This window comes from Suncus etruscus, chromosome 15, assembly GCF_024139225.1.
Source record: "Suncus etruscus isolate mSunEtr1 chromosome 15, mSunEtr1.pri.cur, whole genome shotgun sequence".
In the NCBI taxonomy this organism is placed as follows: domain Eukaryota; kingdom Metazoa; phylum Chordata; class Mammalia; order Eulipotyphla; family Soricidae; genus Suncus; species Suncus etruscus.
The window spans coordinates 54264598-54278712 of record NC_064862.1 but is presented as its reverse complement, the minus strand read 5'-3'; the positions used below and the strand labels follow the sequence as shown (position 1 = coordinate 54278712).

The 14115-nt window shown below is 45.9% G+C and overlaps 2 protein-coding genes across 2 annotated transcripts in view; one reads left to right on the top strand and one right to left on the bottom strand.

The window, feature by feature from the left end:
• EIF4EBP2 (eukaryotic translation initiation factor 4E binding protein 2) overlaps positions 1-14115 on the top strand; it is a 445368-nt gene that overhangs the window by 110760 nt on the left and 320493 nt on the right. The gene's annotated exons all lie outside the window — the stretch shown is intronic.
• The window catches only part of BMERB1 (bMERB domain containing 1), a 70214-nt gene that overhangs the window by 3737 nt on the left and 52362 nt on the right, over positions 1-14115 (bottom strand). Inside the window, exons 2-5 of the mRNA XM_049789224.1 lie at positions 12469-12592; positions 3141-3214; positions 2072-2186; positions 626-708 (exon numbers count right to left, since the gene is read on the bottom strand). Of these exons, the coding sequence (XP_049645181.1) occupies positions 626-708; positions 2072-2186; positions 3141-3214; positions 12469-12592 (396 nt within the window). The remainder of the gene's footprint in view (positions 1-625; positions 709-2071; positions 2187-3140; positions 3215-12468; positions 12593-14115) is intronic.

Genomic DNA, 14115 nt, shown 5'->3' with positions numbered 1-14115 from the left:
TCTGCTTCTTTTTCTTCTTTTATTATTACTTTTTTGGGGGTTTTGGGTCATACCCGGCAGTGCTCAAGGGTTCCTCCTGGCTCTACACTCAGAAATCGCTCCTGGCAAGCTCAGGGGACCATATGGGATGCTGGGATTCGAACCACCGTCCTTCTGCATGAAAGGCAAATGCTTTAACCTCCATGCTATCTCTCTGGCACCTCCTCCTCCTCCTCCTCCTCCTCCTTCTTCTTCTTCTTCTTCTTCTTCTTCCTTCTTCTTCTTCTTCTTCTTCTTCTTCTTCTTCTTCTTCTTCTTCTTCTTCTTCTTCTTCTTCTTCTTCTTCTTCTTCTTCTTCTTCTTCTTCTTCTTCTTCTTCTTCTTCTTCCTCCTCCTCCTCCTCCTCCTCCTCTTCTTCTTCTTTTTTTTTTTTTTTCTATTTTGGATTTTGACCACACCTGGTAATGCTTAGGTGTTACTACTTAGTCCTGACTCTGTTCTCAGGAATTATTTCTGGCAGTGCTTGGAGATTGACCCTGATCAGCTAGCTGCATACAAGGCAAGCACCTTCCCTTCTATACCAGAACAATTCTCTTAAATTTACTCTCCTAGCAATGAGGAGGAAAAGGAGTAAGGCTGCACTCACGGGATGGAGATTTGGTCAATTTGTCTAGAGGTCTTAACTTGAGTCTCAGGAAATCTGCCATTTCCTTGTCTTCTTCTTGCTCTCTGTGAAAATGAAGGAAAGTCTCATGAGCGAGGAAAGAATCCAGGGATCAGAATGTGGAACCATGGTGAGATTTTGCGCCTGATCCATGGATGTTGCTGTGTGTTGTGTGTGGCCGGGACATGTGACCTGGTGTGTGTGGCAGTGTGTGGTGGAAGTGCTCCCACACCATCTCTGTTGTGTTACATGTGAATGATTCTTGTGAATGACATGCATACAGCAAATACCCACTGGGTCTTTGCAAGTCTTCTGGGAGCTACATTTGAGTTTCTCCTGAGGGGGAGACAGGCTTTCTGGCCAGAAGAGTGAGTTTTATTGGGGTTTTTTGTTTGTTTGTTTTAGGGGCCACATCAGTTGATGCTCAGGGATCACTCTTGGTGGGTTTGGGGAGACTCTATGTAAGTCAGGAATAAAACTCAGATCAGCCTTGTACAAGGTAGTCGCCCTCTCCGCTGTACTGTCTCTCTAATTAAGGTTGTTATCTTATTCTGCAGAGCTGTACCTCTGCAGATTAACATTTAAGTTTACATTAAAATTTAGTGTTTATTAGGTAAACTTAAAGTTGAACTAAAATTCTAATCTGCATAACCAGCTATCATCAGGCTCGGTAGGCATATCACCACTATCCATAAATCTTCTCACTATTTTGCCACATAGACAAGTTGGCTCTATTGGCTGTTCATGAATAGCTCGTCTGGTTTCGGGATATTTAACTAAAGTTCTCTTTGCTAAGATTATTCTAGTTAAGTCATTATGCAAAAGGTACAAGGGGTAATCTTTGCTGTATTATACTTTCAATAATTTCTTTCAGTCATTCCCTTACGGTACTGTGTCTCTATTGCGCCAGTGAAATTATTTCTATCTCCTATACTTTAGTAATAGTGACTAAATGTTTTATTTGTTTATTGTTAAAATTTTAACTTAGAGCTTATTTTATGGGCTAGCTTTAGTTCAAAACGGTCATGGGATGTGAAATCTCCTGAGTGTAAGTCAGGTGCTTTAGTTAAGCTACATTTTGATTCATCCAAGCACACTTTCCAGTATGCTTACCTTGTTACGACTTATCTCTTCTAATATAAGTTAGCTGGAAATTAGTTATATTTAGCCTTATATACTTGAAGAAGATGAGGGTTCTCTGGGATCTAGTATTTGGGGAACATGTGCTGAGCTATGTCCTGCAGGCCAGACTCCTTGTGCAAGGCAATTGCCTTCCCTGCTGTACTGTCTCTTGGGCCCCTGTGTGTGGTTCACTGGAATCTAGTGTTTGGGGAGCACTTGCTGAGCTGTGCCCTGCAGGCCAGGCTGTGAGCAGATGGAGAGGCGGATGGGTCCAGGGTTGTAGCATAAAAGCAAGGTGCTGCTTACCGTAACCGTTCCACCTCAGCATCATCTACCAGGAAGTCCCTCTTCTGCACCAGCCGGTGGATCTTCTGGATCAGCTCATCCTCCCGCTGTTTCTGCGCCTTGGTCTTCTCTTTTTCTGGGAGTTAGAAAACAGCATTGAAGAAAGAAAAAGTGGCGGCTTATTGCTGAGCACGCTTGAGTCTTGATGATGGGAACCCCGACCCCACCATCTCACAAGCTGAGTGAACCTGGTGATGCTCACATGCTGCTTTCCCTAGCGCCTGCCATGAGGAATTGCTGGGTCTGGGGCAATAATGCAGCCTAGGGGCATGCATGGAAGGCAGGGGCCAAGGAGGGTTCAGGCCGGGCCCAGAGGGAATCACTACTGCAAGACTGAATCAAGTTGCTGTGTGACAGCACAGCTACTAATGGTGTTAGCCCTGTCCAGGTACAAAGGCCTCAACTCCCAAGAGAAAAGGAAAGAACAAGGGGCTGGAGAAGAGGATTAAGAAAACTCGGGGCCAGAGCTGGAGAGGTGGTGCTCGAGGTAAGGTGTCTGCCTTGCAAGCGCTAGCCAAGGAAGGACCGTGGTTCGATCCTCTGGCGTCCCATATGGTACCCCCAAGCCAGGGGTAATTTCTGAGCACTTAGCCAGGAGTAACCCCTGAGCATCAAACTGGTGTGGCCCGAAAAAAACAAAAAAACAAAAAAAAAGAAAGAAAGAAAACTCGAGGCCAGCGAGATACCATGGAGGTAAGGCATTTGCCTTACATGCAGAAGGTCTGTGGTCCAAATCTCGGCATCCCACATGGTCCCCCGAGCCTGCCAGGAGCGATTTCTGAGCATAGAGCCAGAAGTGACCCCTGAGTGCTGCTGGGTGTGTCCCTAAAACAACAACAACAAAAACCCAAACAAACAAAAAAACAGAATGAGGACTTAGACCAGTGAGAGGCATTTGATGCCCAGCCAGTGAGCTTTCACTCCACAGCTGAGGTCACTGAAGAGAAGACAAGGTCAAAGTGTGCAGGCAAGGCTCAGGGCAATGGGGCTCAGAGCAGAAGCAGCCCCCAGGCCGGTCACAGAGGGTTACCTGGGATGGCAACCAGGTCCTGCAGCTCCTGCTTCAGGTCCATGATGGCGCTGCACAGCTGGATGTCATCCATCCTGGGGACATGGGACAGTGGGTTACCAGATAAAGCATGCCTGAGTCTCTTCCTGTATTCTACAGGGGTGCAGCAGGAAGGGGTACCCCAGTAAAGGCCACATGTAGATACACATATACACACATGTGTACATGCACACATATGCACATACAGCTCAAGGAGGAAATGTGAACATAGCCTGTTCACCCACTCTGGAAACCACCATATATATGGCTGATACCATAGTGAGTTTACAGGCTCCTTCCAACACCCAATTTCCAAGATCCAAGTTCAGTGCATTTTCCTTCCTGCTACATCAGAAGGAAAACTCAAAATAGAGGCCAGAGAGACAAAAACAGGGGTTAGGGCATATCTCTGGTACCAAATGGTCCCTAACGCTGCTGTATCACTGTGGTGAGGATGGCGCGCGCGTGTGTGTGTGTGTGTGTGTGTGTGTGTGTGTGTGTGTGACCAGACTGTGACAGCCAGGAACTAACTTGCTGGTCCTCAAATCACTACTTTCTTTAGTTGTTGCTCAGGAAATAGTCAACATCCTTAAGGATTCCAGTAGAGTGAGCAAAGGTTCTGGTTTGCCCAAGATGGTGCTCTTTTCAGCACTGGTGTTCATTGAGCATTTCTCCAGGTTCACAGGCTAGAGAAATCTGAGGTTCCAGGCACATGGGACCATAGGTGACACTGTGTTGAAGTCACTATTAATCAGATGTTCTGTGTTTGCAGCCGAAGACATCTATAATGAGCATGTGCATGCCTCTGCATGTTTCTAATAAAAATCAAATTAAAACATAAATCACATTGGGGCTGTAGCAGTAGCACAACAGATAGGGTGCTTGCCTTGCATGTAGTTGACCCACATTCGATCCCTGGAATCCCATATGCTCCCCCTAAGCCAGGGATCTCAAACTCAGTTTACCTGGGGGCCGCAGGAGGCAAAGTCCGGGTAAGGTAGGGCCGCATAAGGGATTTCACTTACTGAATATTCGCAATAAAAAATCGCATTAGTAAGAAAAAAATCGCAAAAAATCGCATTCAATATTTACAGACCCCGAACGGAACTGCTCGGGGTATGCGAATGTTGAATGCGTTTTTTTCTTACTAATGTGATTCTTATTGCGATTATTTGGTAAGTGAATAATCGCGAATACTGCGATATTTGAAGGCCGGCCGCGGGCCACAAAATGTTGGACGGAGGACCACAAACGGCCCATGGGCTGCGAGTTTGAGACCCCTGCCCTAAGCCCTGCCAGGAGTCATCCATTAGTGCAGAGCCAGAAATAACCCCTGAACACCATCAGGTGTGGCTTAAAAACATACAACCCCCCCAAAAAACATAGATTACTTGCAAACCACCCTGCCAGATTGATACAATTGCCCAATGCCAGTACTACTGCTCAAAAATACCACCATCCTAATTTTACCCTAAAAACTGGGAAAACTTAGTGACTCTGATATAAGCTGAGGTAGAAAATGCAGCAGCCATTGGTAAATTTCAAAAATAAAAATATATACCCAAAACAATTACAATAATTGAGAAATCAGCAGGTTAAGTGTTTTTCAATATTTATTGCTAAAGAAAAACTGTAAACTAGCAACAGTAACTTTAAAATTTTAAATAAAGTGCAGAAAACCGTAGCTTAACAGGTAATCAAACTAAATCACAAAGGTTAAAATCCTTCAAAACTGGATTCCTCCTCCTCCTCATCTGTATGTCCAAATAGAGCTTCAGCTGTATCTGATGTGAGGGGCCATGAGTGCCCAGGGTTGGAGCCTGAGGCTTCTGCATGCAAGGTCTGCTCCCAGCCCACAGCACCCTTTCCTGGCCGGAAGTCTCCTGTCTGTCTTGATTTGCTTTGGACTCAGGCCGGCCTGTTTGACATTCAGGGTCAGCAGAATGCTGGGTTGATGCTGCTCCTCCAGTCAGAACTCACAGTCTTCCAGCACCTCCATGAGTGAGGGATAAATCTGGGGGAGGCTCCTGACAGTTGTCTGTCTTCACTGCTTCCCCTAGCAGAGCTCTCTAAATGCCTCAGCAGCAGTGGGGGGACTCAGTGTTTTGACCATCAAGTCTAAGCTTGTTTCCAAACGGTAAACAGGTGAGTCATAGGCCTCGAGGAGGAATATTTCTCTGAAATATTGAGTAGATTAATGAAGGAAGCATCAGTAAAGTATATTCCCAGAGCAGCTCAGGATCTGATTCACAGGCATTTCGAAGACAATCTGAGGGCAGACTGACGACCCCAAGAAAAGGATTAAGTCCCTGAAACACTTCCTCCCTCCCTCTCTCCTACCCTCTTTTCCTTCCTTCCCCCCTCCCTTCCCTTCCTCCCTCCTTCCTACTTCTCTCTTCCCTTCCTCCCTTCCCTTTATTCTCTCCATCCTTTCTTTACTTTTTTCCTTCTCCTTCCTCTCTTCCATCTCTCCCTCTTCCCTTCCTATCTCTACATTTCCGCTCTCTATCCTACCTTCTTTTCATCCTTCCCACTTTCCTTCCTTCCTTCCTTCCTTCCTTCCTTCCTTCCTTCCTTCCTTCCTTCCTTTCTTTCTTTCTTTCTTTCTTTCTTTCTTTCTTTCTTTCTTCTTTCTTTCTTTTCTTTCTTTCTTTCTTTCTTTCTTTCTTTCTTTCTTTCTTTCTTTCTCTCTCTCTCTCTCTCTCTCTCTCTCTTTCTTCTTTCTTTCTTTCTTTCTTTCTTTCTTTCTTTCTTTCTTTCTTTCTTTCTTTCTTTCTTTCTTTCTTTCTTTCTTTCTTCTTTCTCTCTTTCTTTCCTTCCTCTTTTCTTTGGTTTTCCTCTTTCCTTCCTGCCTTCCTTCCTCCTTCCTTTCCTTTCTTCTTTCCCTCCCTCCCTTCTCCCTTTTTCCTTCCTTCACTTTTGGGCAGTGCTCGGAGGCCTATGTGTTTACCAGCCAGGGAATTAGGCTCCCTGGGTGAGAATTTTGAAGTCCAGCCCTTTGCACCATTTCCCTAGCCTCAAGGGTTATGTTTCACAGAACAAAATGCTATTTCTGTATCAGAAAAATGAAATAACATGTTAAGTCAGTGTTCAGACAAGCAATAAAATAAAAGTCTGATTCTGGGGCCGGAGAGATAGCACAGTGGTAGAGCATTTGCCTTGCACACAGCCGATCAGGATGGACAGTGGTTCAAATCCTGGCATCCCATATGGTCCCCTGTGCCTCCCAGCGCAGAGCTGGGAGTAACCCCTGAGCACCACCGGGTGTGTCCCCAAAATAAAAAAAAAAGTCTAATTCCGGTGACTCACTTCCAGATAGTGAAATAATCATTGGCAGCCTTGGAATCATTATAGCCCCTTGGGGAGGAAGGTGAGGATTGGTCTCACCCCCTTTCCTGTTTCCAGCATGTAGCCAATATGCATTAAACCAACAGTATAAGACCTTGTACCTGTTTGGGGACACATTTCAGTTGTACCCTGCTCAGTGCCAATATCCCACCTGGCGACTTTCTAGGTAGAACCACCTTGGCTATAAGGATCCAGCAGCTTGTTTGTCAGGGACCACAATAACTCTGGGCTCTTTCTGCTCTTTCTGCCCCTACCCTACAATGAGAGGGAAAGCAAATGTGGAAAGGTGAACCAACCGGGACTTTTCTAGGTATTGTGGTCTCTGTTCATGTCTACCAAACCCTTACAAATTTTTCCTTATTAATTTCATTATTTTGAAATGATTTTTCCATGGCCAGGCAGATAGTTCAAAGTATCATGATCAAAATATCATCTGCAAGGGACAGGGGAACCTCAAATTTCCAGGGGGAAATTTCACCAGGGAGTGGGAGGAACATAGGCACAGAGAAAGGAGGGGGTCACTTTACCTGCTAAACTCCCAAAAGGATGGCAAAAAAAAAAAAAAAAAAAAAACCATAAAAATTAAAAAAAGAAGCAGTTGCTGTAGGTTTTTTGTTGTTGTTATTGTGCTATGTTTTGTTTTTGGCTTGTCTGTTTAGTTATTTTTGGGTCACACCAAGATGAAGAACTAGCCCATCGTTTGCAGAATGGAGGAAACACACTCAATGCTGACATGGATGAGAATAGGGTGATGATGAAGAGACAGCAGTGTCTGTGGGAGGGCTGGGCAAAGGTCTTATCAGAGTGTGATGGTGGTGACTATGTGAGTCATTTTCTTCCTTTTTTGGACGGGGGAAGTTGGGGCCATACTCAGAAGTGGTCAGAAGTTACTCTTGGCTCTGCAGTTGGGGTCATTCTTGGCGGTGTTCTGGGGACCATATAGGATGTCAGGAATTGAACCCAGGTTGGCCACATGCAAGGCAAACACCCTCCCCACTGTGCTATTGCTCAGGCCCCTATCAGAATCATTTTCTCAGAGACAGACATAGCAGGATGGCCCCAGTATTGTCCACCAAAGCTATGTTTGAAAAGAGGGAGAAGAAGGGGAGCAGCGAGCAGGGAAGATAGGGCCCCTAAGGCAAAAAATGATTCTAGTCTGAAGATTTCCATTGAGTTTCCAAGTGACTTGGTTCTACCTTGTGTCTCCAGGAGACCCCTAAGAGGCTCCCTGTCAAGTGTCCTGCATGTCCCTCCTCCAGATCCTTGGGGAGACACCCCCACTGTGTTACCCCAGCCTGGACAGACCATGAGTCACCAGATCAGCTACCCCCTCTTTTCCCGTGGCCGAATGTGGACTTCATTGCACAGAGAGTGGGTTTGAAATCTCACCACACTGTCCCTGGGGGCGGGAGCTCAGATGGTTCATCGGTTTCCATAACAACTAAACAAAACCTCACATGATTCTCACAGGTCACTTGAGGAATTGTGGCACTCAGGATCTCAGCAAACCGCTGGAAAAATCTCTCCTGGACCTGCCAGCAGGGAACTCCCCATCTCTTCTCCTGGTCCCAGGTGGGCCTTTCTCTTGGTTACTTCCACTCATGGGCCCCCTCAAGCACCACCAGGAGTAAACCCTGAGCCCAGAGCCCAGATCTGGTCCTTAGCAGGGCCAGGTGTAGCCCTCCACCAAATAAATTGGAGTTTTTCTTCCTTTGAGCCATAATCTATCAACCACGCACAGTGTGGCAGGACTGCATTTTCGATTTTATTTCATTTCATTTGAGGAAATAATCACTGGAGGCTCATGCCTGCCCAATTATGAAACTGCTGGTCATAGAAGAAGTGCAGATAACCTTCGTGAGGGAATGGACAATGCTTCTCCACAGCCATAGAACCATTTTCCCTTAATCTTAATCCAGTCTTTTCTTTTTTTCAACCCTGGAGAGCATGGTTAATCAGACCAACTCTCCTGATGGAAAGATCTGGATTCTTCTGGAAATTTCTTAGCCAAGGTTTTTCAAAGAAACAAAACTCCATAGGATATAGATAAAGAAGGAATTGGTTCTCAATGTGGTATATGCTGACACGCCAGGATCTACATGGTCATGTAGGAAACAGAGGAGAGCTGACAAGGGAAGTTCCAGTCCAAGGCCAGCAGGGCTGAGACCCAAAGGTAGATGATTTTTTTTCCGTTCAAGTGCAAAGGCAAGGAAAAAAAAATTATCTATGTTGCAACTCCTGTCAGCAGGCAGTGTTCCCTCTTACCCAGCCTTTTTGCTCTATTCAGGTCTTTAAATAATCACATGAGACCAAAGGAGAAAGGACTTTTTAGTTTTACCCTACGAATAAAATATGATCATTCTCATCTGAAACAATCTCGTAGAAGGGTTGAGAATAATATTCGACCAAATGCCAGGCCACCTCTTAGCTCAGTGAAGTTGCTTCCTAAAATTAACCATCCTGATAGGATGCACCCTCCCAGCTCCTCAGATCTAAGTGGTTCCAAGTTAGTCCTTGGAGCCAAGAAAATAAAGACAGTTGACCTTGATCAGGGGGAGTGGTTCAAATTCCCCCACCCCGTGTGGTTAAATATATGGGTATTGCCTTTAACTCCTCCAAAACTGATAATCTGTAATTGAGTGGAAAAGTTATAGATGTCATAAAGTCAATGAGCACTGTTTGTAGGTGCTATGTATAAGATACAATATTCTTAGAATAAAGCAAGTGAAAGATATGGAATCAACCTAGGTGTCCAACAATGGATAAATGGATTTTATTTGTGGTATACTGTATTTACACTGTGCAGCTGCAAGGAAAGATGCAATCAAGCAATTTTCTGCAGCCAGGTTGGAACTGGAAGATATTATGTTGACCGAAGTAAGCCAGAAGAAGAAAGACAAACACAAGATGATCTCATATAATTGTGGTATATAGAATAACTGTGGTAGGGGCCGGCGAGGTGGCGCTAGAGGTAAGGTGTCTGCCTTGCAAGAGCTAGCCAAGGAAGGACCGCGGTTCGATCCCCTGTGTCCCATATGGTCCCCCCAAGCCGGGGGCAATTTCTGAGCGCTTAGCCAGGAGTAACCCTTGAGCATCAAACGGATGTGGCCCGAAAAAAAAAATAACTGTGGTATACAGATGAGGAAATGTAGTGAAAGAGGAATGACTAGATTATTCTTGACCCCTGAATTTAGGAAGGAGGGCAGAGAATAAAATAAATCAAGAGAGAAAGAAGATGAAAAAATAAGTAATGGGGAGCAGAGGTTGGGACTTCTGATATATTGATGGCATGGGAGAGTGGTCGAGCTCTATATCTAAAGCACAGACACAACAATACTAAAAACACGAGCTCTAAGCTGCCTTCACCCAACTTTGTCATGTGCCTGTCAAGATGGTAATTGGGTTTGGAGATGACGAAGTATGGGAGCACTGATGGAGGGAAGTTGACACTGGTGGTGGAATTGATGTTGAAATATTATGTGCCTAACACTCAACTTTCATTAAATCAAAAATTAAAATAAAATAGGGCCCGGAGAGATAGCACAGCGGAGTTTGCCTTGCAAGCAGCCGATCCAGGACCAAAGGTGGTTGGTTTGAATCCCGGTGTCCCATATGGTCCCCTGTGCCTGCCAGGAGCTATTTCTGAGCAGACAGCCAGGAGTAACCCCTGAGCACTGCCAGGTGTGGCCCAAAAACCAAAAAAAAAAAAAAAAAAAAAATTAAAATAAAATAAAGCAAGCTAGAGAATGTATGCCTAAAAGTATCCTAAGGAAGAGAGAACTTAGGACTGGATAGATGCCATGAATTTTCATTTACAGATGAGTGTAAGTGGACAGGCCAATCAAGCCTGCATTCTTCAACTGCCCACCCACCTCAGGTATGACATGTAGAGCTACAGAGATAAAAAAAAAGTCTATTCTGCAGTCTGTACCAACTGTCTGAACCCCACTGCATGGGGTCTTTCTTCCCCCCTTGTTTCTCTAGACCTCCATCCTTTTTCCTAAATCTCTTCATGCTGAGAAATGCAGGCAGGTCCTTGCAAGGAACAGATGAACCCAGAACCTCAATATTCTTGTAGATTTACCTAAGACAGATTGCATCCTTGTCCCACCTCATCTGCACAGCGGCTCTTGGAATGGTGACCTGCTCTTCTAGGTAGATACTATTTAAAGCCTCAAGTGGAACAAGGTGATGCAGGATTCTCTGTTGTCAAATTATGTAAATGCAGACATTCACTTTGCCCTTGGCTTGAAACTGTTTTCAAGCAGCCTGCAAAATTACCAGTTCATTACAGGGAAGAGACAAAGGTGGGCATTTGTATTATGTTGTTTGTTTAAAATACTAATAACAAATTCGAGGCCTTCAGGTAGAGGGCTTGATACTGGAGACCAATGGCCCCAGATTCTCTGGGACAAACACTGGTTTTGGGGCTTTCTCTAGAGATGATGAAGCTCCAACCCCCCACTCAAAGACTGGAGGGAACGGTTAAAGAAAAGAGGTGGGGGATTCTTGATCTATCTCCTCCCTAGGAAGGATCACTTGTATTCACTAATTGCCTTGCTCATCCTTGCTTGCCCAAATATTACCAAGGGAATTTGTCATTCCATTATGCAGGTGGATCAACTGAGGCTGGACCAGGGCAAAATATGGATGCCAGATCACAGATTGGTAAGAAGTAGAGCAGAGACCTAGGGAGATGGGGCTGGGTATAGCACATTAGGACCTTAGCTTGCCTGCAGCTGACCCACATTTGATCCCCAGCACTGCATATGTTTCCCCCACCAGGAGTGACCCCTGAGTACAAAGTCAGGAGTAAACTTTAAACACAGCCAGATTTGGTCCCCAAAGCAAACAACCAAATCAAATTAATAAAATCCAGGCTGAGACCACACAGCAGAATGGTTTACAGCAGAGACTGAATCCAATAAACCTGCATGATCTTGTTTCTTGGTGGGTCCTGTGCTACTCTGGGCAAGTCCTTAACCCCTCTGTGCTTCTTCATTTATAAAAAGGAGAAGGAAGTGCCTTGCCACTTTGGTCATTTGGAGGGTTAAAAAAATCAAGGCCTGGAAATCACTTAGAACACTGCCCAGCCCTGCAAAGTAGATTCAACAAACTACTATTTTACAACTCCCCTGGGTTCAATTCCATCCCCCTGCCCACTCCCCATAGGCTTCAGCCAGCCTCCTCAGAACTTAAGAAATAGACTTGCTGGAGTCCAAGTCCAGGCTGTGGAAACCTTGGGACTCAGGGCTGTGCCATGTGGAGCTCAGGGATTACTCCAGGCAGGGACTGGGGGATCCTATGGGATGCTGGGATCTAACCCAGGTCAGCTATGTGCCAGGCAAAGCCATCCACATTGTCCTGTTGTGTTTTTCATATGCTGTTAAGCCACATCCAAGTGTGAGCCGTTGGAGCTACATTCTGTCAGCTGCAACCAAGTATTAAACTTAACTGTTTTTCTAGATATTTTTTGTTTTCTTATTTTAATTTCATTTTTCTTCAAAGATGACATCAGAGAGGCCATGCTCTGCAGAAAAGGTTTCCAAATGATGATTTCTCCTGGGGAACCAGGAGGAAGGTAGCATCCCACTCCAGCCTTCATCTTACTCCAGAGGAAACTCAAAATCATGAGACTTAGTATCCTGCCCCAAGTCCCATTAGCCCAGACTTTCATAATTCCTGATTTTATCTCAGGCTCGGTGGGAGTTTGACTCTCCAGAACACAGCACAGGGCCTCTGGGTCCTGTCATTTTTCTCTGTCCTATCCTCCCATTTCCTTGGCTGATCTATCTCATAGAACAATTTGGGCTGATCTATCTCATAGAACAACTTGGATTCCCTTCCGATGTTAAGGCCTCACTAAAAACAGGGACTTCCAAAGTCCAAAAGGTCTTTAGTGGGTGCAAAGAGAAAGGAACTGGGGTGAGGGTCTACCCTCCCCAACTGAGCCCACACTCACATGAACCTCAGCTCTGACTCTCGGCGGACCAGCACTTCCCGGAGGCGCTGGATCTGGGCCATCTCCAGTTCGATCTCCTCCGGCATCATGGTTGTCTCGGCCATGGACACGATGTCCAGCTGAGCTGTGAGGGGACAGGGACAGGTCAGAACCCAATTCGGCAGGAGTTGCATCCTCCTATAGGAAGAAAAAGAAAACCTATCTTGCGGGGGACTGTGAGTAAGGCTATAAATAGCCTTGCCTGGTGCATGGCTACATTGGGCTCAATTCCCAGTATCTCATAGGATCCCCTGAGCTCTGCCAGGCGTGATCCCTGAGTGCAGAGCCAGGAGTAAGCCCTGAGCACCTCTGGGTGTAACTAAATCAAATCAAACCAAACCCCAGAAAACGTGCTTCTCTATATTTATTGTGGGCTGTCAAGCAAGGCTCTTAGCATTTGAGCCCCGGTACTTTTCACCTAACACCATAGCATGAAGATTTCACACGTCCCTGGCAGCCCCTCCCTAGCAGCGGCTGAAGGCTGTGTAGTTTTCTATTTGCAGCTATCCTGTGATTCATCTCACCAGCCCCCAGACACGCCACACCACTGAGGTTGTTTTCCATTTCCCACTATCAACTGCCCTGGAATATGCAGTTGGCAAAGTCAAGTCTCTGCACACATCTAGGAGGTTGCTTTAGGCCACATTTCCAGAGGAGGATGCTGAGTCTGAAGGAGGAGCCTTGGGGGAAGGATGCTCTTGTTCACCCTAAGGCCCACAGGACAGCATGCATGTGCTAACACGAACTGTGCCTCATGCCAGCTCCACAGTACCAGCGCTGACCTCTGTATCTACATCTAAGCCAGTGGTTTGCAAAGCTGCCCACTTTTTTTTGTGTGTGGGGGGGGGGCACACCCAGCAATGCTCAGTGGTTTCTCCTGGCTCTGAACTCAGGAGTTACTTCTGGATGTGTTCGGGAGACTATTTGGGATGCCAGAGATGGAACCCGGGTTGGCTACATGCAAGATAAGTGCCCTCCCCACCGTGCTATCTCACTGGCCCCGCTGCTCTCTCTCCTCTGTGATCTTGGAGCCCTGGTCCAACCTGCCTTCCAAGGAGAGAAGGGTGCAGTGGGGCTTCATGCACAAGCACTCCCTAAGTCGACTCATACCTCTTGCTTCTCAGAACAACATCGCTCCTGGAAACCCTCTTGATGTACTTACTTGACCATAGATTGTGGACAATGCTCAATTCCTATTTCCTTTTTGCTCACCACGTTGCCCTAACTCATCTGCACAACCAAGTTGCCTGTCCCTCCCACCCATCAGAGAGAGCCTTGTTTTGCTAATGAAGCAGAAGGAATGTGGCAGGGGAGAAAGGGAGCATGAGCAGTGAATGCACACCTCTGTCTTGTTCCAAGCTGAGAATGCTCGGAAGTCAGACCTGGTGATCCCCACAAGTGCTCCAATTCCTTAGGTGTTTGTTTTACACCACACTTGGTGGTGTTCAGGGCTTTCTGAATCTACACTCAGAGATCACTTCTGATGGGCTCAGGGAACCAATTGGAATGCCAGAGATCAAACCCTGGTCAGCTATGTGCAAGGCAAGTGCCCTGCCCATTATTGCCATCTTTCTGGTTCCTGATTAGTATTTTATTTTTGAATTCATT